At 37.1% G+C, this 27,536-nt stretch overlaps 3 protein-coding genes across 3 annotated transcripts; 2 read left to right on the top strand and 1 right to left on the bottom strand.

Annotated features, from left to right (window-relative positions):
- The first annotated feature begins 75 nt into the window (after positions 1–75).
- uqcrh (ubiquinol-cytochrome c reductase hinge protein) lies at positions 76–3,152 on the top strand. Its single transcript, XM_083535380.1, has 4 exons — positions 76–231; positions 1,257–1,280; positions 2,139–2,297; positions 3,037–3,152. Exons 1-4 carry the CDS (start codon positions 187–189, stop codon positions 3,067–3,069), a joined length of 261 nt encoding a protein of 86 aa, XP_083391506.1. The 5' UTR covers positions 76–186; the 3' UTR covers positions 3,070–3,152.
- Positions 3,153–4,964: 1,812 nt separating this feature from the next.
- Positions 4,965–13,553, top strand: lrrc41 (leucine rich repeat containing 41). Its single transcript, XM_083527566.1, has 10 exons — positions 4,965–5,288; positions 6,225–6,311; positions 6,393–6,463; positions 8,592–9,213; positions 10,164–10,388; positions 10,548–10,697; positions 11,178–11,276; positions 11,374–11,502; positions 12,233–12,305; positions 12,642–13,553. Exons 1-10 carry the CDS (start codon positions 5,210–5,212, stop codon positions 12,859–12,861), a joined length of 1,755 nt encoding a protein of 584 aa, XP_083383692.1. The 5' UTR covers positions 4,965–5,209; the 3' UTR covers positions 12,862–13,553.
- A 469-nt stretch (positions 13,554–14,022) lies between these two features.
- On the bottom strand, positions 14,023–26,277 carry rad54l (RAD54 like). The gene is made up of 18 exons (XM_083527552.1): positions 26,011–26,277; positions 25,832–25,930; positions 24,477–24,581; positions 23,361–23,421; positions 22,643–22,778; positions 22,459–22,528; positions 21,830–22,118; positions 21,422–21,546; positions 21,162–21,312; positions 20,655–20,781; positions 20,399–20,473; positions 19,812–19,942; positions 17,200–17,310; positions 16,981–17,104; positions 16,327–16,405; positions 15,770–15,949; positions 14,709–14,872; positions 14,023–14,454 (listed from the first exon to the last, which is right to left on the bottom strand). The coding sequence occupies exons 1-18, from the start codon at positions 26,011–26,013 to the stop codon at positions 14,253–14,255; spliced, it is 2,232 nt and encodes a 743-aa protein (XP_083383678.1). The 5' UTR covers positions 26,014–26,277; the 3' UTR covers positions 14,023–14,252.
- Between the last annotated feature and the right edge of the window lie 1,259 nt (positions 26,278–27,536).

Raw genomic sequence — 27,536 nt, 5'->3', positions numbered from 1 at the left:
GATGTGATAAATCAGACCACTCCTGTGTGAGAGACTGTGATTTTGGATCAGGCACAGAAACAGACACCTAAGGGTCTTTTAGATGCAGTGAGCGCACAGGCAGAAACTCCGGAAGTGTCCCGTTGCCCTCCACCAGCTCCTGTGTCTGTTCTGTTAGAAAAGCTGTAGGACGATCTCTCTGAAATCATGGTTTTTGAGGAGAAAATGATTTTAAACGGAGACCCAGAGGAGGTGAGGACCGATGTTTGATCTTCTGCTTCCAAATAAATGCAGATGTTTAGATAAGAAGGCTCAATAAATCGCTTCTATAAGGACGGATTGTAATGTAGCTTAGCTAGCAGTCCTGTAGCTGCGCCATCTATGTATCCCTCTGTCACCTTTACTGTAGATTAAATAGCTCTAGTAGTCAGAGCAGTTTCATTATGATAAACAACAGTCTTCCAAAATACCACTACATGACCACAAATTATATTATATATATTATAAAATAAGATTATGGACAAATGAAGGCCTTTTATTAAGATAACATTTATATCACAATGCTTTAAAAATGAAGCTGATATATGATAAAAAAACTTCTGAACACCATCTTTGCATTGACCAGACACAGACTTTTTAAAATATATGCTGTGTGTATGTATTATAGCTAGTGTATTTCTATTTATGGAAACACAAACTAAAGCAATGTGGGCTTTAAGTCCAGATATTAAAAGAAACATTTCAGCCAAGAAGGATATTTCTCCTCCAGAATATCACAGCAGCCAAGATGTGACTGCTGTCTCACGATACTAATGGAAGCATTTATACTTTCAATTAGCATATAAATAAATAAGCATATAAATATTTATGTATGTATTGGAATGAACATGTATCATATTGGAGTTTTTTTCTGCTTAATTTATTTCCGAAACAATAAATAAATCAACATTAAATGGTCTTGCACACCAGTTCAATCTTAGGCATTGTGAAGCTTAGGTGTTTATGAAATCACAAACAAAATCAATGTGAGCTTTTAGTCTAGATATTTACAGAAACAGTTCAGCCAAGAAGTAAGACTGCTGTCTCAAGACACTAACAGCAGACCTTTAGATTTGCTTATAAATGATTATGTATAAATGAATAATTCATTTTTTAGAAATTTAAACACAGGACAGATACACATACATTTTGTGCACCAAAGATTTTGTGCATCAAAGTCAAATATGTATTAAAGATTTGGAGTTTATTTCAAATTCTGTTGTGTTGTTTCATTACAGGAGGAAGAAGAGGAAGATATGGTGGTATGTCTGACACGCTTATTGACAAGATTTTGCTTAATTATTCAGAAAAGTTCAGAAAACATTCAGAAAATATGACCAGCATTTAGAGGTCTGCAAAACCAATCATTGTAGTGAGGCAGGTGTTTGTATTTATATCTATTATTCCTAATGATTCTGTCTGCCATTTCTTTCCCCTCATGTAAACAAAATTACAAGTTTACAGAGAAAGAAACATATAATGCTGCATTAATCATGTCTATATTAGGAGACTTTGGTAGAACAGTTATATGATGTGGCATATACTTATATAATTCTAAGAAACAGAATTATGGTGATGCCAACTTGTCAAATATTAAGATTGCAATGGTCTTCGCAACAAATAATTGGCAGAAAATGAAAACAATCCTAAAACCTCCTGTGCCCTCATTTTGATTGATTTCCAGAAATTGTTGAATCTTTGGTATTTTCCTGACCAATGGTTAGTTGTTATGGCCATAAAAATCTGAATATTTTGCAATTTTGAGCTTAGCCCAATTCTTTGCCCAGGAATGTAGAGTGCAGAAGGATTCAGTTATCATGGGAAATGGGAAAGTACATTTTTTTTTAAGGCTGTTTATGCAGATGCACTTGTTAAGTAGGACACTATCATGCAGTAGTGATGCACTCTCAAATTGATCCACAGTGAGGGGATTTAGAATAAAGCTTTTTTTATGTTGCTTGAATGAATTGCATACGCTGTATTCCACAGTGTGCATTAGTAATAATACAAAGTCAACCAGCTTTATTTAATAAGAGAACCTCCTGTGTGTGTGTGTGTGTGTGTGTGTGTGTGTGTGTGTGTGTGTGTGTGTGTGTGTGTGTGTGTGTGTGTGTGTGTAGGACCCGTTAGAGACAATCAGGCAGAAATGTGAGGAGACTGAACACTGTGTCCACACACATGAAAAACTTGAGATGTGTGAGACGAGGGTGGGCTCGCGGTCTACTGAAGAGGACTGCACCGAGGAGCTTTTTGATTTCTTGCATGCACGGGATCACTGTGTGAGTAAAGTAGTGATGTAATTCAATCTTAATGACAAGATCACTTAGCACTTTGTTGTTCAAAATATAAAGTTCTTGTAGGGGGTTGCTTATTAATATTAGGAACACAGCAATGTATTTATTTATTTTTTTCATTTTTAAATGGATACTGGTGACAAAGCCCAATATTTAATAAGTTTGAGTCCTGAGTTTTGAGCTTTATACCATCATATTTGTAAATTGGAGCCTTTCTCACCTGTAAAAAACAAAAAAAAACATCCATTCACTTCTTAACAGAAGGATCCTTCTTAAACTTGTATTTGATCTCATTGGTTCTGATGTTGTTAATATTTTCAGAAAGTGTTATTTCATGTTAAAAACAGTTCTGACAGTTGCACTGACTGCCTCTGATTCTATTGTTATAATTACTCTAATGGTAACAGCCAAAGTATAATGGAAATTCCAAACCTAACACCAAGTTTTTTTTTGAAAGATGATGTGCAAGAAATTGTATTATTTGACATACCGATGTGGTATAGAAGAAAAAAAAAAACACAGATATGCTGTTATAATAATGATAATTAAAAAAAAACACCATCCTGTTTACGTAATTGGCTTATACACTGTAAGTATTAAATAATAGTTTTATATATCATGAAGCACTGTACACCACTACACACAAAAATCAAGTGTCTATCTGTCCTCCTTTGTAGTAGCACAATTTCTGGTATTTAAAATCTTTCTTCTTTTCTTTGTGCAGGTGGCCCACAAACTCTTCCACTCAGTCAAATGAAGTTCTTCAGATCCTTATCACTGCTCCCTCATGACTTTCTTGTCAGTATCACTAAATAAAGTTGTTATTTATAGGCAGAAAAATGATGTCTGGCTTTTTTCCCCAACTGAGCCACTGTACTCTCCCTACTATTGTGTTCAGTCTACTTATGGTAATTTGTGAATAAAATGTAGTGTGCACATCTGTATATTCAAATCTGATTCTATAACCAGTGTCTGTTGTTGAAAGTGAACATTGAAACAATTGAAGAGCATCTGAAAATCTCCTGTCAAGTCCCTGCAGAAATCAGAAAGAGCTTCATTGCCAAGTATGTTTGAACGTATAAGGAATTTGTTTTAGTAACAGAAGCTTCCAGTTGCACATTTTATGAAGTAAAAAGGCAAAATGAATAAAGTATAAAAGTTATTGCACAAAAAAGATAGTAAAGACGGTGTTGCTGCGGTCGAGATGTGTTATTTCATATGGCCTCCAAACGTAAGAGTTTGCTGTGGATATCTGATACCTGCATAAGTACAGCATTCATACAGCATTAGATTTCCTGTGCACTGAATTGTGTTGTCTGACATACTGTCAGGAATTACTAGAAGCAACAACCCTAATTACAAAACATTTAAGATGCTATGTAAATGAAAGCAAAATGCAATGATTTGCAAATCTCATTAAATTATATTTCATTCAGAAACAAAACATATAAAACATGTCAAATGTTTAAACTATATAAATGTAGGATTTTAAGTAAAAAAAAATTAAAATAAATGTAGTGTTTAATTTAATGGCCTTAAAAAAAGGTGGGACAGAGCCATGGTTACCACTGGGTAGCATCCCCTAATTTTAAGGACAGTTTGTATGTATCTGGGATCTGTGGAGATCTGTTGCTGGAGTTTGGGAAGAGGAATTATGTCCTATTTTTTGTTTTATACAGCTGCTCAATACTCCTGTCATGTTTTTAGTTTTACGGTGTGGGAAATTTTAAATGGGAAAAGGTCATGACTGCAGGAAGACTCATTCAGCACCCAAACTCTTCTACTATGAACCAAGCCTGAAGCATGGGCCTAAAGATTACAGACGTTTTTTTACATTGCATCTTTGCAACCAGGGTGGCATGGAGGTACAGAGGATAGTAACGCTGTCTCAATGTGGGTTTCTCCCACCTTCCTATATATATATATATATATATATATATATATATATATATATATATATATATATATATATATATATATATATACACACACACACACACACACACACACACACTGCCTTGCACTTTAAATGCATTTTTATTATTAAACTTGATAAGATACACAACAATGCCAGGGGTATAAAATGCTAAATAATCCATATCACTAGTTTTATGTCCAGCTAAAAGGAGAAAATTCTGGATATAGAGGGAGTGAATGAAGACATTTGTTAAAGTTTCCTCTAAAATAAGTAGAAAACTTAAACAGAACATATCTTAAGCAAATCTAATATTAAATGTAAAACAGTATATATATATATATATATATATATATATATATATATATATATATATATATATATATATATATATATATATATATATATAAAATGTAACCACTCTGGTTTTTTTTTTTTGTTTGTTTTAAAAATGTAAACTGTTCACATGTTTAATACAATGTTAATAATGATATACTGCGTTCATAAAAAATATGTTTTGCATTTCTTAGCCGTACTGAAACCGAACCGTGACTGAAAAACCGAGGTTAGTATTAGGTGTACAGTTACACCCCTAATAAATATATATATAAATGGGTGAATTATCCAAACTAGTTACAATTCTACCAGCCACCTGTGCCATCTGGGGCTTTGTAAACATGAGCGGGAAGGATTCACATATCGAGCATCAGACGCAATCTTGAAACATACAAACAAACGTCTGTAACGCACGCGAGTTATTAGGCTTTTATTCTGAAACAGAGCGGCGCATGTTGTTTACGTGAGCAACCGTTACACGGCCAGCCTCCGCTTACAGCTTCTGTAGAGCTGTGCAGGACATTTCCGCATGATCAGCCAGTGTTTCAGATTACAGAAGTTGTTTTAAGAATGTGATTAAAAGAATCTACCAACAGACAAAATCGAAGGCTTTCCTGCAGCCGGAGAAAGAAGCTGTTCTTCAAACATGGGCAGCTTCAGTCTGGTGCAGATGTGCATCAGGAAAGTGGCTCTGCATATGGATGTGCTGGAGAGTCAAGCTGGAGGTGAGCTGTGTGTGTATTTTAAAATGAACTATCGTGGATAAATGTCTCACGCGTTGCAAAGTTTTGAGTGAAAAGTTAGAAACGCAATCTTAATCTGCTGTTCATCAGTTCTGAGATGAACGTGGACAGCAGGTGAGAATGGGTCTCTCTTGAGTCTGATTCCTCTCAAGGGTTCTTCCTCAAGTTATCTCAGGGATTAATAAGGGATTATTAGGGATACATTTATGGGCACAAAACATTTATTTAAATCTTTATCTCTGTAAAACTGTTCGGGACAATGTCCAATGTTAAAAGCACTGTACAAATCACACTTAATTAAATTGCATGGAATATTGTGATTTTGCATGATGCAAAAGCTTATTCGAGTCAACTTTGAGATCTGACTCCTTTCTTTCTGTCTGTCTGTCTGTCTGTCTGTCTGCTCTGAGAAATGTCTGTATGAAAAATGGTTTGAACTGAGATGTGTATTTGCCCCTGTGTGCTGTTTGCATTATTTATCATGGCATTGAGAGAGCTGGTGCTTGTTGAAGATAATCTGGAAATAAATACATTAAAATAATAATCTCCTAAAGAAATGCAGACACTGAAAACACAATCACATTATTGCTCTATATTCTAATTTCTCAGTGCACATTTATCGTCTTACTCATTTAACATTTTATTGCAATCAATATTGTAAACTACATTTTGTTAAGGTACAATAAAAGTTTGTTCCGAAGCTTCAGCTACAATAATATACAGTCTCTAGTTCCAGCATACCGAACTTTGTTTTTGAAAATGGCATTTGTGAGCCAACAGAGACGTCTCTTATCGCTGAGCTGAGCCACAAAAAGAGGTGGAATTACCTTTACTACTGCCTTGTGTTTTTGGCATCGTCACACTAATGCATTCTTAACAAACCTCTGTTTTATGTTGCTGTTGATGTTATTGATCTAGATTTGCCCGCCTCACTTCTCCGAGACTTGATGCCTCACCTGAACATGTACTACCTGGACAGGATTGAAAAAGCAGCTAATCTGAAAGGTAAACATGCAAAATAATATGCAGGGCAGTTCTTATATTCCCAGGATGTAGGATTTCACTTTACAAATCCTGTCATTGTAGGAGTATCATGCTCATCTGCTTGGGCAGCAAAATGGAGGGATCTGAATCGCTCATGGCGTTGGAAGTTAAAGGTATTTCACCTTTTTTTTTCTTATCAGATACGTGTGCATGTTGAAAGAGCTTCGAAAAGTCTTTTTAAGGGAATTCAAGCGACTCAGTCGAGATCATTTAATATTTTCTGTTTGGGGACTGTGATATGAGAGCATGCTGAGATCCATTCCCACTGGCTACTATATTCAGAACACTATTCTAATACTGGGTAGTAGTTCTTTTTGCTTCCTTTTGCTTTCAAAACAGCCTCGAAACTTTGTGGATTTCACTAGTTGTTGGAAGTTTAACGTGCATTCTGAGATGCTTTATCTGTCACTCTACAGAGTGACAGAGTGTCATCAGAGTTACTGTAGCTTTTCTCTCAGCTCAAACTACAAAGTCCATTTTTCATTTCTTTACCATCTTGAATAAACACTAGAGATGGTTATGTCTGAAAAGTTTAGCAGGTCAGCAGTTATGAAAATACTCAGACCAGCTGTTGGGTCTGTTTGTTTCGATTCCATCAACGTTAAGGAGTAGACATTATCAGTAACCAGCTACATCTGCAAGTGCATTGATGACGTGACTATCTCCAAGACAATTACCACATGCTCCAACCAGAAGCTGTGGATGATCGCTAAGGTGTCAGAGCAGGGGACAAGACGGCCTTAAGAACAGGAAGGGACAAACTGTTCCGTGCCACCAGAGAGGCAAAGTGCACACACGGCAAAAGAATCTAGGGCCACTTCCAGGACAGCCGAGACATCTGGCACATGTGGCAGGGCATCCAGGCGATCACATACTACAAGAAAACGGCGAGGAAGACCACCCCTCCTCCCAGTGATCAGGTGCTCTGTCTATCCATGGCTGAAGTGAGGAAAACTATGCAGAGTTAACCCACAGAAGTCTGCTAAACCAGACAAAATTCCAGGCAGAGTGCTCAGGGAACGTGCACAACAGCTAGCGGATGTCTTCACCGACATCTTCAACATCTCCCTGAGCAGCGCAGCTCTTCCTATGTGCCTGAAGACACGGACTATCCTCCTGTCGCACTCACACCCGTCGTGATTAAGTGTTTCAAGAGGCTTGTCATGAGGCACCTCAAGACCCAGCTTCCACCCTCACTGGACCCTATGCAGTTTGCGTATCGTCCAAACTGTTCCACAGACGATGCCATCTCCACGACCCTTCATCTGGCCTCACTCACCTGGACAACAAGGACTCATATGTACAAATGCTGTTCATAGACTTCAGTTAAGCATTCAACACAATCATCACTCAGCACATGATTGAGAAGCTGAGCCTTTTGGGCCTGAACACCTCCCTTTGTAACTGGAACTTGGACTTACTGACTGGAAGACCTCAGTCAGTCCTGATTGGGAACAGCATCTCCAGCACCACCACACTGGGGCCCCTCAGGGCCTGGTGTTTAGCCCACTGCTGTTCACTCTGTTGACTCACGACTGTGTAGCAATATACAGCTCGAATCACATCATCAAGTTTGCCAATGGCACGACTATGGTGGGTCTCATCAGCAAAAACGACGAGTCAGCATACAGAAAGGATGCAAGTCCCTGATAAGGCTGAGGAAAGCCGATTATTATATATTATTTTATTAATACATCTGTTTACATGCTGGTTTTTTTGCACATTTACTTGACTGCTGCTATTGCTGTTTTGCACACATCTTTTGTGTTTACATTTTGTGTTTATTACGAGTACAATGCTGTATTCAGTTTTCTTTTGCAAGTTGAACTGTATAACATACAGTAGGTTTAATGGCGGTGCTATTTTGTGTTTTGTTTTCCTACACTGTCTAGTGTTGTCTGTTTGCACTAGGTTGTACATGATGCAGTTTATTTGGTGAGGACAACTTACTTTAGTCCTTAGTGATGTGTTGTTATGTAGCTCTATGCTGTTTTATGTTGTTTTGTGTAGCACCAGGGTTCAGGAGGAACGTTGTCTTATTTCACTGCGTACAGCGTCAGCTATATAGGGTTAAAATGACAATAAAACTTCTTGACTCTTGGTACCAACAATCATGAAGCTGCTGATTTAAATAATAGCACAAATAAATAGGTTTACAGGTATTTATGATGAAGTGCTTAGTGAATGTAAGTATAAAGTAAATGTGTGTACTAAAATCGGATACTAAATGATCTATTCCAGTTTTTGCAGCCAGAGAAGGAAGACTGGAAGCAGATGTGCTTGGAGAGCTATTTTCACACAGTGCTGTTCAGAAGGTCGCAAGCACAAAGCTCAGATTTTGACACAAGTGATAGCGCAGCTCTCTCATTGTCAGCCAAGTACGTGCGAGTTCTCTCACTCCTCATGCTACCTGATGTGCACAGGTTAGCTTCAAAAGAATTTCGGCCCATCCTGGCAACTCTGGAGAAGGAAGTGAGGACGCTGAAGTTGCTTGACGCCAAAGTATTGCTAAGCCACAGAGAGTCAGACGTCTTCTTTGTTTTACACCGTCTCCTCGACCATGGTTCTGTCAAAAAGCTTGTTCTGAAGAGGACTCCGGATGTGTCTGTCTTCAGATGGATTATGTCCAGATGTAAGGGCACTAGATGCATTGATGTGGCTCCTGCACCATCCAAACGCCTTCGGCTGCATCCGGTCATGGACGAGATAGTATACAGCAAGTTCTGTCCTCCATGTAGTGACACTGGGACTTGTCCCAATGGACATATTCACTCAGTGGACCTGGAGGTTTGTTCACTGACTGCAGTGTCCTACCTACTGCCTTCCTGGCTGAGTCTCCGCTCACTCAACCTGTGCACTACACGTAAGTACTCGAATCTTTTTCTGAGGTAGTGTCAAATATGTCTTTTTGGTTGCTGTGATATAGGAAGACTATTTACCAGGCAACTGATTTTAAAACTTTTCTACTTTAAAGCTCTTTTTACCACTCACTAAGAAAATATAATAGTAAAATAACAGCCCACTAATTAACAATGTTAATATAATATCATAGTATAATATAATAATATAATATAATATAATTAATATAATTTTAGAGTTCTGAGGGTCAGGAGACACCTGATATAGACAATTATTTTATACAGATTTGGTACTGATGTAATACTGATAGGGTGCTAATTTATGCGGAATTTGGTATAGTTCAGATCATTCAGATCATTCAGATTCAGATCATTCAGATGTGACATTTATGTGTGAAAAATATGAAAGAAAAAAAAAATCAAATGAGTAATTTATTTTTCACAGCGTTGTATATAATTGCAGAAGTAGTCTAATGGGATTTGTGTTTATGATAAATGTGGTGCCTCTTAGGGCCGTTTGAACAGCTTTGTCAGTATTACGTTGTCTAAAATTACGTAGGGGGAGTGGTGGCTCCAGTGGTCAAGGCACTGGATTACTGATCGGAAGGTCGGGGGTTCAAGCCCCGGTATCGCCAAGCTGCCACTCTTGGGCCCTTGAGCAAGGCCCTTAACCCTCTGTGTGCTCCAGGGGCGCTGTATCATGGCTGACCCTGCGCTCTGACCCCAGCTTCCCAAGCTGGGGTATGCGAAGAACAACATTTCACTGTGCTGTAATGTATATGTGACAAATAAAGGCTATTCTATAAACAAAACTGAAACATCTGCAACATGGGAACCATTAGTATATATGACCAGATATACACACTCTTATTGATTTTGCACGTTAAAAGGTTACACCGATAAATAATGCTATCCTCGTTAAGGTTGTATTTCATATTACTTTTATTGTGTGCAGAGCTTGTCCGAAAGGACGAAGTGGGCGACTTGCTGGAGTCTCTCCGAAAGCTTTTCCTGAACCCACACTGTTCCCTCAAAGACCTGAGCCTCGGTAACTTGTGTGTTCAGGGTCATTTAGCCAGCTTGCTTATTTCTTGCCCTGCCCTGGAGAGCCTCTCACTGGAATTCACCCTGCGGTGGGGCTGTAGCACAACATCCAGCATGCAGTTCCCACCAAACATGCGTAATGCTGCTTTTACTGTTTTTATTCTGTTTTATCTGTTAAAATAAGAGGTATTGCATGAAATTATTATTATTATTATTTGTATTATTTGTATTATGCTGTCCCAATGTAATAACATTAGGTACAGGGTGGTAAATGATGGTGGTATGTTATTTGCAGAACTCACTCTTGAGAAACTCTCCTTGAAGGCAATCGAGAACCAGACAACTGTAGAGTGTTTACCAGCTGTGCTTCATCATGCACCAAATCTCCGCATCCTTCAAGTCACAGGAATACGGCAGGCTCGCTCCCTACTGCTCACACTGCCGGGTATTACAAAGCATTGTGTGTAAAAACCACAGATAGGGGTTACATTTTTTGGCTACAGTTATCTGCAAATAATAATACAAGTAATAATAGTAACATATTCAAATGAATACATTTATAGCAAATAATTTATTTATTTCTTGCATGTACATAGTTTACAAGTAGACATATTTTCATTATTAGTAGATATTTGTTTCATCAAATCTGAAGAGATGATTTTCATATAGTCTTCTGTTGATATTTATCTCTTTGCTTCACCAAACTGTTAACAATAATAACAATTAACAGTAGCTAGTCTTTTCTGTATTCATTATCTTTATTTTTTTAGTTTGGAATCCATTGTTTTCTTCTGTGTGTATGAAATAATTATTCTTTTAATCTTTTCCAGCTACTATAATTAAAGAAGGTTGTAATTAAAGACTACTGTAATAAAATTGTATCCTAAGGGAGAATATTAAGAAACTGTTATCGCTTTTACTCCAGAGTCCAATCCATTCCTGAAAGTACTAACCCTGGAAGACATAAACCTGTCAGACTGTCACCGTGAGATTATTAATTTATTAGAGAACTGCGTTTTGGATGGTAAAACAAAACATAAATTTTTTTTTATCTTACGTATTTAGTTATTTATAAATGTATTGCGCTTTAACTCACTCCTCTTGTTTTCTTATGATTTCAGAGCTTTCCTTGATAGACTGTAGGCTGCTTGAGCGGTGCACAGAGAAAAAGAACTTCCTGGTTTCATTTGTAGCATCGGCAAAGGAACGTTTTTCTCTTCGCTCCCTGTCTCTATCTCAGAATCGGCTTGGTGAGAATCGCATAAAACATTTACACTCATAATTTTCCTTTTTTTTTTTTTTACATTTTATCCTGGAACTTGCAACATCACGGTTTAAACAAAATACTTGAAAATCTTGTTTTTATGGTTTTTGTGTGTTGGTGGTGGTGGGTTTTTAGTTCAGTTTAGTTTAGTGTCAAAATCCATTCTACACTTCTGAGTAGCATACATTTTAGATAGATTTTTTTATTTGATTTTATTTTAAATTCACAAAACTGCATTATTATGAAAAATATTAGTAGTAGTAAAAGTTTTTTTTTATATATTTTTTTATTAGTTATTGTTTTATATTTAAAATTGTTTACATGAATTGATCCCTTATGATTGGTGCACTAAAATTGCACCCCTAGTTATTGATTACAATGCAAAAAATCTTACGTTTGGTCAACTTGTATGTCTCAAGTATGTCTAGTATGTAAATAAAATGTTATAAAGTAGATTTTATTTACTAATTTAAAGTGTTAATTTCTTAAGAAAGCTAAATTGTTGTCTAATAAAATTTTAAACCTTGAAATTAGTAAATAAAAAGTGAGATTAAATGTATATTTGGTTTCTTGTAATCTAATAACAGAATAGCTATTTTTTTCTTGCTAGCATTTTTTTGCAATGTAAAAAAAAACTTACATAGTACAAGGTAATCTGTGGTTTCGTGTTAATAATTTCCCAGTCATGAAAAAAAAAATGTTTCTTTCTCCTTTAGCTTCAAGTGTCATTGAGGTTGCAAATCTATTTTTAAGAGAACATCCTTGCAACATAATCAAATTGGACCTCAGGTAATATGGTTCTAAATTGGTTCTACACAATGTAATATTAATAATATTCAGTTTCAGTTGTGTGTGTTATCAATTTTTATTTGATTTTTATATGCAGCTCATTGTTTTCAGTGTCAGTGTCACTGCTTTTCCTTTTTCTCACTGTATATATCAATTTTTTTCTTGAAAACTTAATTTTAATACTTTATCTCTATAAAAAAAAAAAGCTGTTTTGAAATTCACATACTGTATGTCTTTACTATTTGTATCATTGCGTAGTCCACATCACTATCTATTGTACCGGTGTGTGTATATATGAGAAATGTAAGGCTACATGTTTTTCTAACTTTCCTGCAGCTCAAACTTCATCCTCCCCGCTGACCTCCTGGAGTTCAGCCGAAGGATTGAGGTGTACCACCCTGTACAACGATTCACACTGGACTTACGCTTTAACCCACTTAATCGTGACCCTGAGGTCAAAGGCCAAGCCATGCGGATGCTCCTTCCTTTCTGTGAAGTTCTGACTGATGAATGGGATTTTAGATCAGCCATGGTAGATCATGTTAGTGTGATGTGAAGAGACTATTAATGCTATATAAGGTACATGAAGTACTGGCTGGGGGACAGTGTTGAACCACTACTGTGCCTTTTCCAAACCCGTTGGCTTGATAATAATGAATGCTGATGGTTTCAGATTTAATAGCTGACCACAAAACAAAAAAATGTAATGGAAAATGTAATGTTTCTTGTAAATATTGAATTTTTATAAGCTTTATTATTTTTTTTTAAATTAAAACTTTGTTCTACTTTATAGTTGTTTTGTGAATGATTTCTTGTGTTTGGTGAATTATGTTTTTGTGTCAGACCCAAAAATCCAGACATAAGTACCTGGTAATTTATTACGATAAAGTTAAAACCTGCCATGCAGATATGTCACTGTGTTCAGTACATCTATATTACAGTAATATTAAGTTAATTGAATAAAAGTTGAATTTATGCAGATGACAAAATTCAAACTTGAAAATATGGAATTAAAAAAAAATATATAGAAAAATACATTTTCTTAAGTTTGGGACTTCAAACTAAAAGAAAGAAAACAAATTACAGTGCATTTACCTTTTTTTTTTTAAATTAGAATTTTATTTTATGTGTATATTAGTATTTTGATGTAAGACGGCAATTGAATGCCTTAAATGGGTGTAGTTTTCAAATATTCTTGCATGCGAATTCATCAATAAAAGTACATTTTTGTAAAAAGGAAACAAATTACTTTATTTTAAGAGGCCTGTCTTAATTTCTCTTATATATAAAATATTGGTCTTTTATAAAGAAAAACTATTCGAAATACTCGATTAATCGTTGGAATAATCGGTAGAATACCCGTTTAATAATCGTTAGCAACAGCTGTAGTTGTATGTTCAAATCCCAGGTCTGTTAGATGTCCACTATTTTTTGCAACGGAATCATTTGCAAAATTATGCGGATACTTCGTTTTAAAATGCTTGTATTGTGTCAATCAAATCAATATGATCTAAAAAATTACAGTTCTCAGATCAGCAAGTTCAGTTGACATTCTGTTATTCATGTCTTTTCCCAATGTGCCTGGATGTTTACTTTAACACTCAATTTGGGTATTATATCACAAACATTCCCTGGCATTGATAATGCAAAAATACTTATCTTTGATGTAGTATAAAATAAATCCATTATAGCAACCAGAAATAAACAAAACTAAGCATTATGCTACATGTGATAAACATTTAATCAACATTAATAGTCCCTCAAATGTACAAAATAAATAGAGAAATAAACAGAACAAAATAGTTACAGAGAAATCACCTTGGGCATGTGGGAAAAAAAAAAAAAAGTCTTCAGTTGACATCTTGTAAATTCACTTAAATTCAGTCCTGATACACAATTTTTTCATTACTACACAATATGTTTACAACTGTTCAGATGTATGTGTGTTTAGACGACTCCTCTTTGGTCCTGGTGCGAATTTTGGTGAAAGACAAAAGTCACAGCTTTGTCCCACGAAGCCTGGAGCACAGTGTCCTTCAGTCCTCGTTTATCTGCACAATGATGCCAGCATGACAGATTGCTGGTGCAGTCGGAGTCTTCAGGAGGGGGACGAACCTGACGCCCATTTACACAGCGCTGACATCGAAACCTGGAGAGAGAAAGAATTACCACTGACATGAGATTTCTTTTAATATTCCAACAACTAGTAAATTCCTCAATCCTAAAATGTACAGTGCTTTTAATCTGTTGCATGCTTTTATGATCAGAAACTTTTATTTTTATAATAATAACATTTATGTTAACAGTTACTAAATATGGCAATAGATTATGGAAATGCATCCAATCAAGTCTCAATAAAAAGCTATTTAAATTGTTTTTGTGCATGTGCTTGTGTAAGAATACCTGTCGTGTGTGTCACTAAGTGTGTCCTCGTTGAGAGTGAACAGCTCCCTCAGTTCCTCTAGAGAAAAATGTCTCTCTACATCCTGCTCCTCATCCACCACACAGCTGCTCAGAGCTTTCTTATGAGCCTGCCTCTGCAGGATCTTCTCCTCTATAGTTCCAGTCTACACACACACACATGCGTGCGCACACACACACACACAGTGAAAAAGTTATATCAACACAAACTAGATACAGTTAAGCTCAAATAGCCCAATCAGTAATCAAAAGCAAAACAGCAATAGCACTTATTATACTTATACAGATGAAAGATAGATACAGTGTCTAAATGCTAGAATCTGATTGGTCAGAAGATTCTATTGAATTATTGGTTAATATTATAACATGTTATAGTTTTAACAGCTTTTACACATATTGATTGCATAGTTGACATTTAGTCAGATTTAAAAGGTATCTAGCATAAGTACAACCTATAATTGATGATGTGGTGACTTTTTGTTGTGAGACATTTACGTAGCATTTATAATAGTTTGGGTTGTAACTTTCTTAGTGCTTTACAAAAGTTCATCAGCATAAAAAACACAAGTATTTAAGACAGTGGAGTTTACACTTTCCAGTTTCTATGTAAATGTTTTTTTTTGTGATTGCATTGTGAAAGAGAGATGGAAAAGACTAAGGCTGAGGAATGGCTGAATCGGTACTAATTTGTCTCTCACACATTCCATTTATGACATTTACAGCATTTGGCAGATGCCTGTATGGAGAGCAACTTACATTTATCCCAGTTATAAGGCAGAGCAGGTGAGAGTTAGGGGTCTTGCTCAAAAGCCCAGCAGTAAGCAGTATATTGGTGTTGGGATAAGATCTCTTGACATTTCTTTCAGAAGTACAGCATAACTACTAGCTTCCACAGCATTACAATATTATTGCAACATTTGTTAAATGAAACATATAACACTGGGAATAGCACACTCCAAACCTTTATATTATCCAAAGCAAAAACTATGTGGGCTTTTCACCAAAGAGGGAGAGCTTTAATGCTGCTTGATAAATATACTCACAGAGAGCAGTCTGTAGATGTAGCAGGTTTTTCTCTGGCCGTCACGCCACACTCTTGCCATTGCCTGCTCGTCATTGGCTGGATTCCAATCAGGGTCGAACATCACCAAACGATTTGCCCCAATAAGGTTCAGGCCGCAGCCACCAGCCTTGCTGCTCAACATGAAAATGAACTCTGGGTTCTAAAAACAAAAATAGAGGTAGAAATCGCCAAAATAGCTTATAAAAAGTAGCCTATAATTTATTACATTCTATGTCACTCAAGCAGTTGTGTGTCTTTCATTATAGACCTGCACTTGTTTTAGCTAAACTACTGAACTCTTAGTTTTGGTTATATTCTGCTTATATTCTGACTCTTCAACTCGCCTGTAAAATCAACCGTGGTTCACTGGATAATCTCACCTGGATACTGTGTTGTGAAGCTTCAAAAAGCTACAGCAGTAATCATAAAGTTTGTGCTGTACTATTCCATGATTACGAATCACTATACAATCTGGATTTTGCTATAACAGCTTTCTCTAGATATAAGGGTGTGCTGAAAACCTTGAAAAGTACTTACAGAAAGACTGTTGAATCGCTCAACAATCTTGGCTCTCTTCTTGATAGACATTGTTCCATCCAGTCGCACATACAGATATCTAATTCAACAATGAAACAATATTACAGTAGATTAGTTGGAAAGATAAAACCACATCCCACTGTAGCTACATAAACATGTGAAACAGGAATAGCATTATGGACTATTAATCTGCTTTTTTTTATACAGAATCTGCACAAATAGCATCATTACAGTTAATCATATTGTTCATCTGCTACTTAATCTAATTATAGCTAAATAAGCATATACTTTTGAAAAATGTATAAATCTAATGTTCAATATTCATAAAAACAAAATCAAATGAACTGCACATTTGTGCTTGGCTATGACAACTTGCTATTAACTAAAAAACATTGTATCTAAAAAAAATTATGAATGAATTAGTTTCTGTGAATTTTTTTTTTTTTGAGTTTTCTTACTCAAATTATTTTATTTAGAAAAAAATTATACTTTAATAGCTAAGTTGTGTTATTCATTTATTTCACTACTGATGCTGAACTAACCATCATTATACTTCTTTATAGTCTAATTATAAAATTGTTACACTTTAATTGTCTATTCAAAACTAAATGAAAAGTTGTGAATTGAAAAAAAAAGTCTGGATGTGGCTCTCACTTGCGAGCACGGCACAACTTCTCAAATAGATCCAGTGTCTGTGTGTAGTTGGACACCAGCACCACTTTATCGTTTGTGGTTGTTCGAGTCATGGCCAGAATATAGTCAAGCACCAACATCTTCCCTAAAACCAAGCAGTAAGAACGCCATGATCATTTAAAATTCAAACAGCATCTACAACACATTTGTATACACACAAAAAACACACATGTAGCTGACCTGAAAGCTGTGGTTCGACAGCTTTAGTGGAGTAACCTGGTGGAAAGAGCTCCATTGCCCCAGCAAAGCCCTCATCCCCCTCCACACACTTCTCAAAAATCAGAGAGGGGTCTGAAAAAAATAATATTTAATTAATTTGGTAGTGCTGATAATAAATAAAACTAGCATCTACATCATTGCTACCATAATGGAAACAATAGATAACTGTTCGTAACTCCAATTCTTTGAAACTTCGAGTGGAGAGATCCACCAATGGGAAGGGCTTCCATACCTGACCTCTGCAGAAGCATTCAATTGCACCAAGTCTGGCTTGATATACAGGAATCGCATGCCCAGTGGCAGATAAGGGACCGCCCCTTACACGAGTGTGTAAAGCACCTGCACAAGCTATGTTTCCTCAGTGAGCTTCTTATGCGGCAAGCAGGGCAAACTTGGTGGATCTCTCCAGAGAACCGGGGTTAAGCACAGTAACCTATTGTTCTCTTTTATCATCTCGTGTTTGAAATCCACTAATGAGAGATGTGGACAGCTCCCCGTTCGCCCAATACACTTACAGCAGAGCCCTGTAAAACAGAGGATGGCCAACCAAAAAGATGGTGCTTGACACGTCACAGTAGCAGACCACACACCAAGTGAGGGTGAAAAACTCAGCCATACAAACTAACATGCTTAATAGCATGAATAAACGGGCTGGATAATCAGGACTAAAAGGAGTCCAGGGCTTTATAGCACAAGGCTAAAAGAGCCCACCCCTAAGACAGAAAGAGTGACCGGGGTCTGAGTAACATCAAGCCAATAGTATTTGACAAATGGATGTGGACAGGCCCAGCTTGCAGTGGCACAAATGTTCTGCAAGGAAACACCTCTATACAGACCCCAGAAGCAGCTATGCCTCTAGTGGAGTGTGCTGAGGCCCCCTGGAGGCTGCACTTCCTTTAGATTCATATGCTAAAGAGATAGCGTCCAGAAGCTAATGAGAGAGGCGTTTCTTAGAAATGTGATTCCCCATGTTTGGGGAGGACCAAGAAATGAGAAGGTGGTATTTTTTTTTTTTAATAGGCTGGTCCTGTCAATATAAACCCACAGGGCACAACAGGGCATAAAGCGTTCAGCCTCTGATCCTCCGCAAAAGAAAAGGGGGGAGAGTAAATGCAGAGAGCTCTATCACACTGCCAGTGAACGCTGGGAGACATTCAGGCATCAAGGCCAGGTTAGGACTGAGAAACAACTTCTCAACTGAGAAAGAATTTGGTGCATGAGGAATAAACAGAGAGTGCAACTAGTTACCTAGTAGTACAGGCTTGGGAGGGGCGTGCAGCCTGCCCTGAGAGGGGTTAAGATGTCTGGCGATAGAGGGCTCGATGGCAGGGGGGTCACCAATGCAGCTTCTTCCTGTTCTCACTGCCATATTCTCAAGACCGGCAGGACTGTCTTTTTCATTTCCAAGTGGATCTCCCCAATAATGCTTCATGTTTTTCGCATATGCAGTGAGAACAGGCAGAAACTGCTTTCTTAGACCGGGAGGGGGACCCAGAAGTTTTCCATCGTAAACGTCTTCTCTTGATTCTGAAGAGCCGGCCATTAGATATTGAGCCGAGTGGAAGCTCATACACAAAACTCTAAGAGTACCCATTTGGGCAAGGCAGCCGACGCATTAGCCTGAGGGGCTACCGATGATAGTATGGCTTCCTCGTCATCCGAACCATCGAGAATGCCTGCATCATCCTCATACTCTGTCGATAAAATGGGGTTTGACTGCTAATAAATCCTCAAACGGAGACGGATATTGGTCGGCCCAGTTCACGGACGCCACAGCGTTGCCTTTCTTCCCCTCCGAGTCGGGCATTTCCAGATTGGCCACTTTGAGCCTGTGACGCAGGAGCTTGTTCGGAGCAATGCAACTATTAGCTACAATTCTCAGGTAAGTCTATCGCTTCTTAAGAATGGCGATGAGAGCGCCGCACGCAGCCGGCCAGGCTCACGACTGGTTGTCCACCCATGTAGCCGGTGCCGAATTAGAAAGTGGCATGAGAAAATTTTATAAACAGGCGGCAAGCCTATTAATGGGTGCAAGCGTGGGTAGCTTGCAAAAAGATAACCTGGCTAAAAGACGTGCATGCCCGGCAGAGGCTGATCCAAAGATGTGTCCTACTGAAGACAAATTAAAGTCAAATAGCCAACAAGCTGTGAGGTGAGTATGCAGATGTTGTGAGAAGCAAATGTCAACTGTAGCTGGAATGTCAATGTAGGCTTTCCTGTCTGTCAAACCAGACTTGGTGTGAATGGAAGCTTCTGCAGAGGTCAGGTACTGATGCCCTTTCCATAGGTGGATCTCGAACACAAGATGATGAAAGAGAACAAACGATCTTCAACGCTTAACAACAGTTCAACCAGTTTAGACAAATTACTTATGTACTCAAAAATGATTTATTGCACATGTTATGCTTTCTCGTTTAATTTAAATATGTTAATTTAATTTCAGTGAAAGAAACAAGGAAAAATGGTTTAGGTGATGTAAAGGGAAGAAATTTGATGTCCCTGTAAGTCTTTCTTGGTCTCTGGTAAAGATCTACGATGTGAAGCAAAAACTTTGAGAGAGAGAGCGTACTTACGGTTGCAGAGCTTTTTGAGTGAAGTAATTGAGGACAGTGAAGACACGCTGATCTTGCCCTGCTGCAGTGTCTCTACTGGCTTTGCCTGCTTCAGGAAGAGCTTATAAAGTTCCTTCTGCAGAGGAGTCAGCCTGCACAGAACAGTGACACACCCACATCAAAACTACTACTACTACTACTACTAATAAATAATAATACCAGTAATAATGTTAAAAAAGTTTAAAAGACTTGTGAAATAAAAAAATGAATTAATTTTGTCTAATAATTTTATACAAATATTTATGTTTAACACAAAATGTTACGGTGGTTCCACAGTCACTTCCCTACTGTTCTAATGAAGGACTAACAGACAGGACATAATCTTAAAATCAATCTGTAACATTTATACATACTGCATATAACATACTGTAAGTGTCACAATCAAAATAGAAATATATTTTTACATCATATTTATATTTTTGACTGCTTTCCCCACCATTCCTCTACACATACACACAAAATATAAACTCACCAATCTGCCACAAACACACAAAGGGAATCAACTAATTGTCTTCTATTTCTGACACGTATTCAGACAATTGCATTACCTGCAGCAAACGACTTGTTCAACCTTCACGGGGAGATATTTAGACAGAATGTCAGAGGTCCTCCTGATTAGACATCTGCAGAGACAAAGATTAATAAACAACTTAATAAATGTGTAATGCTGGAAATAGCCAAATCTGTTTAGTTCACTTGTAATAAGCGTCACTGCACTTTCCTTTTGAGTGTTATATGGACAGTGTATTTATTTGCTGAGGTTTGAAAGACACTGTTTTAAATAATCTTTAACCTGTAGCTTACCTGTTAACGATGCTGATTAACTCTTTTAGCTTTTCCTCCCCCACAGCTCGCTCTTTATCACTAGCATCTGCATCACGGCCCTTCAGGATGGGAAGCTCAAAGCGCTTTTTAAATTCCTGAGCTGTGCCTACAAAACCAGTAATAGAAATTAAAAGATGGCTGAAAATCCAGAAAAGAAAAAGACTAGCAAAAAATGTATAGTCTGTGAGGTCAGTCACTGTAATGTAACACCCAAGAGATTGCCTCAGACCACAAGGCAAGGTCTCTACAGACTGGGGTGTTAGGAAAGAAGACAAGTGTCCTGCACAGAGCCCTGACCTCAAACCTACATTTTGAGAAATGTGTGTGGACATGTCACTATAAATTATTATTTACTGATATCCTCCTCAATTGTTCACACTGGACAACCTAAGGTGAGTAAACTGTAGCGATCAAGATTTAATGACACTGCAGATTTACTGTATTTACCTAATCCAACCTTGCACACTATGTTTTTGAGATACATACCGAGAATGCCAGCATTGACAAAGTGAACCAGACTGAAGTACTCGAGCAGATCGTTCTGAATTGGAGTACCCGATATCAAGACTCTGCGGCGGGCGTTCATCACATTCAAAGCTTGGTAGGTCTGATTATCAGAGTTTTTCAGCCTGTGACCCTGAGCAGACATGAATGACACCTGAATCCCTGAGGTTCACCAAAATGCCATAATGATGCTATATTGTAGCTGTTGAATTAATTTTAACATATGACTTATTCAGCCATACCTCATCACAAATGACCAATCCAACTTTGCCTTTGTGCAGCACTTCAGCGTGGAGACGGAACGTTTCATAAGAAATAATCAGAATGGGAGTGGGAACTCTCAGACCTTGCTGGGAAATGAAGTTTACTAAAATACAAAAAAGTTATTTAAAAGAGTGTGATTTAATTTTAAATATTTTGTAAATATGAATATTTTTTACCAATATGTGTAAATAATACTATGCATAAACAACTGCAAGACTTAAAAGACCCTACATTTAAGACTGGTGGATATGCAATTCTTTAAAAGTAGTCAGTCTCTGATTAAATGTGGACATTGCAGCTGCAATGGAACTCTCAACTATTAAATAAATAAATGGCAATTAAATAAACAAAAAGCTTAAATTGGAGATATAATTTTTTTTAAATACCAAGTTTCCGGTCTATCTCTTCCTTGGAGCCCCCATCGATAGCCACAGGTTGCACACGTCCTCCGAGCCACTTAGCCACTTCATTGTACCAGTTTCTGACAAGGCTTGATGGGGAAACCACAATGGCTTTATCAATTTCAGGCCTGAGATCAGGACTCTGCTTAAGAAGAGTCCACATGAGTGTAATGCACTGCAGTGTTTTCCCCAGTCCCATTTCATCAGCCATGATGCAGCCGTAGGATTCAGGGATGCGCCGCCCGGTGACACACTCCCAAAGAAACTTCACACCCTAAAAACAACACAACACATTGATGTCTTGAATAAACTAATATAACAGTTCCACAACTTCATAGCACACTTTTTTTAAGAATAGTGTTGGTGTGCTTGTAACTTTACAACATGACAAACAGGTGACAAATTAAATGGGGGGAAAAAACAATGGCTATCATCTTTTGTGGCAGATACATTTAAGATCTGCTTTTTAACAAAACGGCATGGTAATAAAGTAAATAAAGTAATACAACAGGTTACATTTTAAACAAAATTAAACTGCTAGCTATTATAGAGATATTAGTAAATGCAGACCTCAGTTAGGGGGACAGCGTTTTGAAGCATCCGTTATAACTCACCTCTCTTTGATGGGGTCGAAGAACTTTACAAAGAACTGGATCCACAACAACGTGCACAGGCAGCTTGTCTCTGCAGAATGATACGTGTTCAATAAACACAGAAATAAAAAAAGTTAAAAGTTACATTGAAACAAACAGATGAGGGCTTCATCAAGACAGAAATGCTAGATGAGTGGAGACTGACTTGTCTGTTTTAATGAGGTCATGAGCCCCTAAAGCAGGTGGCTCATAAAGAACCAGAGCTCCATCTTCAAAAGGGTCATGAAGAGCCTTTCTAACACCTGACCTCTTTAAGCCCAAAGAACGCACACCCAATGGACCTGAATTGGGAGAGCATAGAAATAATTATAGTGTCAATAAATGTCAAGTAATTCAAACTCCAGTTTTACAAACTTTTTTTAAATAAACCATTAAGTCTTCATCTGAAATGAGAAGGAGACAGAGAACTGTATTTTAAATGCACAGTATAAAAATGCTATTATAATAGTCTGACAGGCACTATATGTCTAAATGTAAAGTATGTGGACACCTGAGCATCAAAGCACTAAAGAGTTCAGGCACTGAGGCTGTGTGAGATGGTCTGGGGGTGCAGTCTACATTCCAATTCATCTCAAAAGTGTGCAGTGGGTTTGAGGTCAGGTCTGTGCAATAGTTCTTCAACTGCAATGTCGTCAAACCATGTCTTAATGGAGTTCTGTTTGTGCACACTGACATTATTGAGCTGAAACATTTTTGGACCTCATCCTTCCAGTAAAGGGGAACTGTAATGCTCCAGATACAAAGAAAACCTTTTCAATAATTTGTTTTGTGGCAATAGTTTTGGGAGAAAGTAAATATCAGCATGATCATCAGGAGTCCACATAGCCATATAATATATAAATGCAAACACTGTACAAAGCTACCTGTGTAATTAGGGATGGGAACCTTGAATGGTCTTGAAAGGATACTTCTAATAAAAGCCTCCTATTGAAAAAAAGACAAAAAAACGTTGTCACAATTTTGTACTCAATAAGTCACAAGAAAAACAAACATAAGTTCAAATGAGTGGTTGAAGACATAGCTATTGCTAGAGGTCGGCCGATTGATTTACCAGCTGATTATTTGGGGCGTTTTTTTGTTGCCATTTTTAAATTAATCGGCCGGCTGATTTTGCTGCTAATTAGGCCGATTGTTAGGCAGGGGCATCTGACAGACCAAACTGTGTGTGTACGTTCTGTGCTTGTGTGAGAGGCAGAACTCGATCGTACCAACAGGTGGCAATAGTGTGTATTCGGTATCCAAACAGGGAAACCGGAAACACTACAACTGTAAATATATAAAGCATGCAGCGTTTACACCTGCCGCGATCATTACTAACGGATTCGTATAACTTTTTTCCAATCATGTCTGCTAAATTGCAAAGAAAAGAACAAGAAAGACAACACGTGTGTTCCATTGGCCGAGAGCCAGCTTGGTGTTTCCAGACTTTTATGTTCTTATTATTTGTTTTTAATCTATCCTTATATATTTCATTGGTTAAATATGATGTTGCATTTGGGGAGAAAATGAGAATAACCTTTACAGAGAGAATTAGAATAACATTTTAGGAGAGAGAAGAAGAGTAAGGTTTTGGATTTGTTTTGTTAGAGATTCTACAACCAGCTGTAGTTTAGGCTACATGTGGTCTCGGGGACCAAAACCTAGTAACAAGTGCACTGATGGGGAGGCTTGTGTCGTTCAATAAATACCTAATCTAAGCAAGTTCCTGTATCATGTCTTATTCATTAACTATTAGATCAGCTATTGGCTGCCCTGATTTCGAAATATCAGCATCAGCGACAGAAAAACCTACATCGATCGACCTCTAGCTATTGCTCTTTAAAGTTAAGTTCATCAGGGTAGATATGATATACAATCCTGTATTTATTGTTTCAGGGCATGTCCCTGCTACAGTAAATTTCACATTTATACTTAAGACAAACCTTAAACTAAATATTGACATACACACAAGATTGACAAAACGTTTTGGAGTGCCTTACATGCTCGTTGCTGTCCACACACAGAGGGCGGTTTATGAGCTGGGTCAGAGGCTTCCTATATGGAGACACGTAACTTTCTCTGCAGTCTTTCTTTCTTTTGCCTGTCTGTAAGAGTGTATTTGATTATATATGCATTAATATATATTTTTATAATTATATATAAATCACTTGTGAAAATTAACACATTTTTTCAATACAAAATGATAATATCTGCAACAACTCAAGCAAAAAATTGAAACATAGAAATGTTTATATGTTGTAAATACCAGTAAGGGGTAGTTCATTTCACACCTTGACCTTCAGTGGTGTGTTACTTAAATCAATCCACCTTTTAATGCCATTTTTATGACCACAGTTAATTGATACCATCAATAGTGTGCAGAAATGCAGTATAACAGAGCACTGCATCACAGGCAGGTTTCTCGTGCAGCTAGAATAAATGCCATTACTAAGCAAGAAACCCAATTAACACACTTCAACAAGTCTCCTTTCACTGCAGCCACAGCTGCACTGCCCACATATACAATCTCTAGCAAAAGCACCAAATATAGACCTTAACTAATATGACCTTGGGTTTTCTGTGCATTTTTGGGCACTTTTTCCTGGGATTTAAAATTAAAGTAAATTGTGCTTTGACTAGTGCACACTCTGACCATCCAATAAAAGGAGGCGAAAACGGCGACATTATTGTACGCCTGCTAGATGACCCCGGTGTACCCAAGTCAAAATCTGATTAATTAAAGCAACATTAAAAAAAAAGACTCAGTGTAAAATACATGTTGCTTCTCCATACATTTTGTCCCTTGCAACATGGGATGGGTGAAATTTGATTTGATAGAAGCTCTAACCTATATACACTACAGTAAGCAGTGCAACTGTGAGAAAAGCTAGGAAATGAAAAGAATAGACTATTGGGAATAATATAATATAATATAATATATATATATATATATATATATATATATTTTTTTTTTTTTTTAAAGGATTAAAACATATATACTATATACTCTGTGGGAGAAACGGGAGAAAATGAAAGAATGAATGAATGAATGAATATACTCTGTGTTAAATCTATTTTAAACAGTTTGCCACACAACAAATTTTAGGATATACAAACAATTGTGGATTTAGACTCTGATAGATTGTGGTTAGAGATTCAGTGAAATGAAGCATCAGGTCATATTTACTGAGAGCAAAATATTCCCCTCTTGTTGACAAACAAAAATTAAGTTTCAGTTAAAATCCAAACAGTTGCTTATCGGAAATGTCGGTTACTGACTTTATAGTGGGTAGTAATTTCTTTATATACTTGATTTATATATGGTGAAAAATATTTTGACGTATTAGCCACTTACAATTCCAGCATCCCAGTCTTCATCTTCATCTTCATCATCATCAGAGGAATCGAGTCTGTGCTTTCTTTTGGCGAGTTGACTGGGCGCAAAGCTTCTTCTCTACAATACAGATTTATGATTTTTTTTGCCCAATTATGCCCAGCTTATTATTTATATATTAATTATATTTATATACTTACCATTCTGGCAGCGAGCTCACCCTCATCCAGTTACTATAGTAGACACGGTTAGCAAGCTAATTCCTAATGCTGAATCCTAGTATTAGGATAAGCGTTACACGGTATCATTGTTAACGAAGATATAACGTATTTAATTAATCATTTATTTATACCAAGCAACAAGATAGATTATTATGAATCACATTAACTGTGCAAAGCAGAAGCTTTGAGTTCCATGATTTGTTATTAAATATCCCGCGTCCTCACTAGTGACGCAAATGTACGGGAAACGATAAGCACCAAAAAAGTCTCACAAGGCGTTGTAGAAAACAAGAAACGACTACCCGACTTCATTGCTTTCAGTCTTGCCGGTTCAGGGATATGTTCAAGACTTTGTGGTGAAATGTGTCTTAGTGTTTGCCTCCTCTCTTTACTTCTTTTGTATGCTGCTCTCTATTTTTCCACTTGTAATGCTGCACTATTATGTAGGTCAGTTGCTCTCAGATTTTATTCTGCATCACACTGTTGAAGAGAGCAGAATTATGCCACTTTTGGTCAAAGACACATATGAGTAGGGTATAAATTATTATGAATGAAGAATTCGTTTTTACATCAAATCTTCCTTTTTGAAAATTATTGTTCACAGGAAAGGAACACATATACTTGCATTAGTGACAATATATACTATCAACATACCACACTCTCTCTAAACCTCAAACACTGCTCAACTGGTCCCACCATCTCTTTCAGAGTACAAGGAAGAAATGCTCCAGACTCTTCTCTGCTCAGAGACAGTAGTGGTGGAAAAAACTTCCACTTGATGTCTGAATGGCTGAGTCACCAGCAGTCTTTATACAATGTCAAAAGGCTTCCATCTTTCAGAGGTTTTTAAATTAGGGAATGGTTTTTTTTTTCCTCAAAAAGAGCATTAGGGTTAAATGAACCTAGGCTGATGGTATTTTTAGTCTGTGTCCTAATAAACCTGTATCTTGAGGTCATGCGGAGATGCTTTTCTGCTTACTACACATCACTCAATCCATATTTTTTTTATATTTTTTACATCACTTAGTGTACTAGTAGTGTAGCAAAAGAAGTGTGTATGTTTCTGTCTGCAGTCACACTGAATGAGAAGGTTATTCATTCACACTCTGAAACTCTAACTTGTTAGATAGACAGTTCTCTAACACATATTCCTTAAAATATCTGGTAGGATAACTATGATACATATTAAGGAAGAAAACCGCACATAATACGACGGTGTATTACGGTATCGGATATATAGCGGATTTTTAAAAAGGACTGGAAGGGAAGGGGCAGGGAATTTCCCAGAGTTTACAAGTTGTAAGTCGAAATTTAATAGTTTAAAACTCAGAATAAGAAAACAACCCAAATGTACATAAAGAAAATCTAAATCCTTAAGTTTTTAATTCGGAAATGTTCAGTATGATAATTTGGTGTTTTGGGGCTAAAATAACAAGTATTTCCTTGTTGCTAAATCCAAGGGAAAATGCAAGGTGTAATGCAAAACAAGTGACATCTGCCCAACC

Source organism: Silurus aristotelis, assembly GCF_946808225.1.
Source record: "Silurus aristotelis genome assembly, chromosome: 2".
Taxonomy (NCBI): Eukaryota; Metazoa; Chordata; class Actinopteri; order Siluriformes; family Siluridae; genus Silurus; species Silurus aristotelis.
This window is presented reverse-complemented; position numbering and strand designations above follow the sequence as displayed.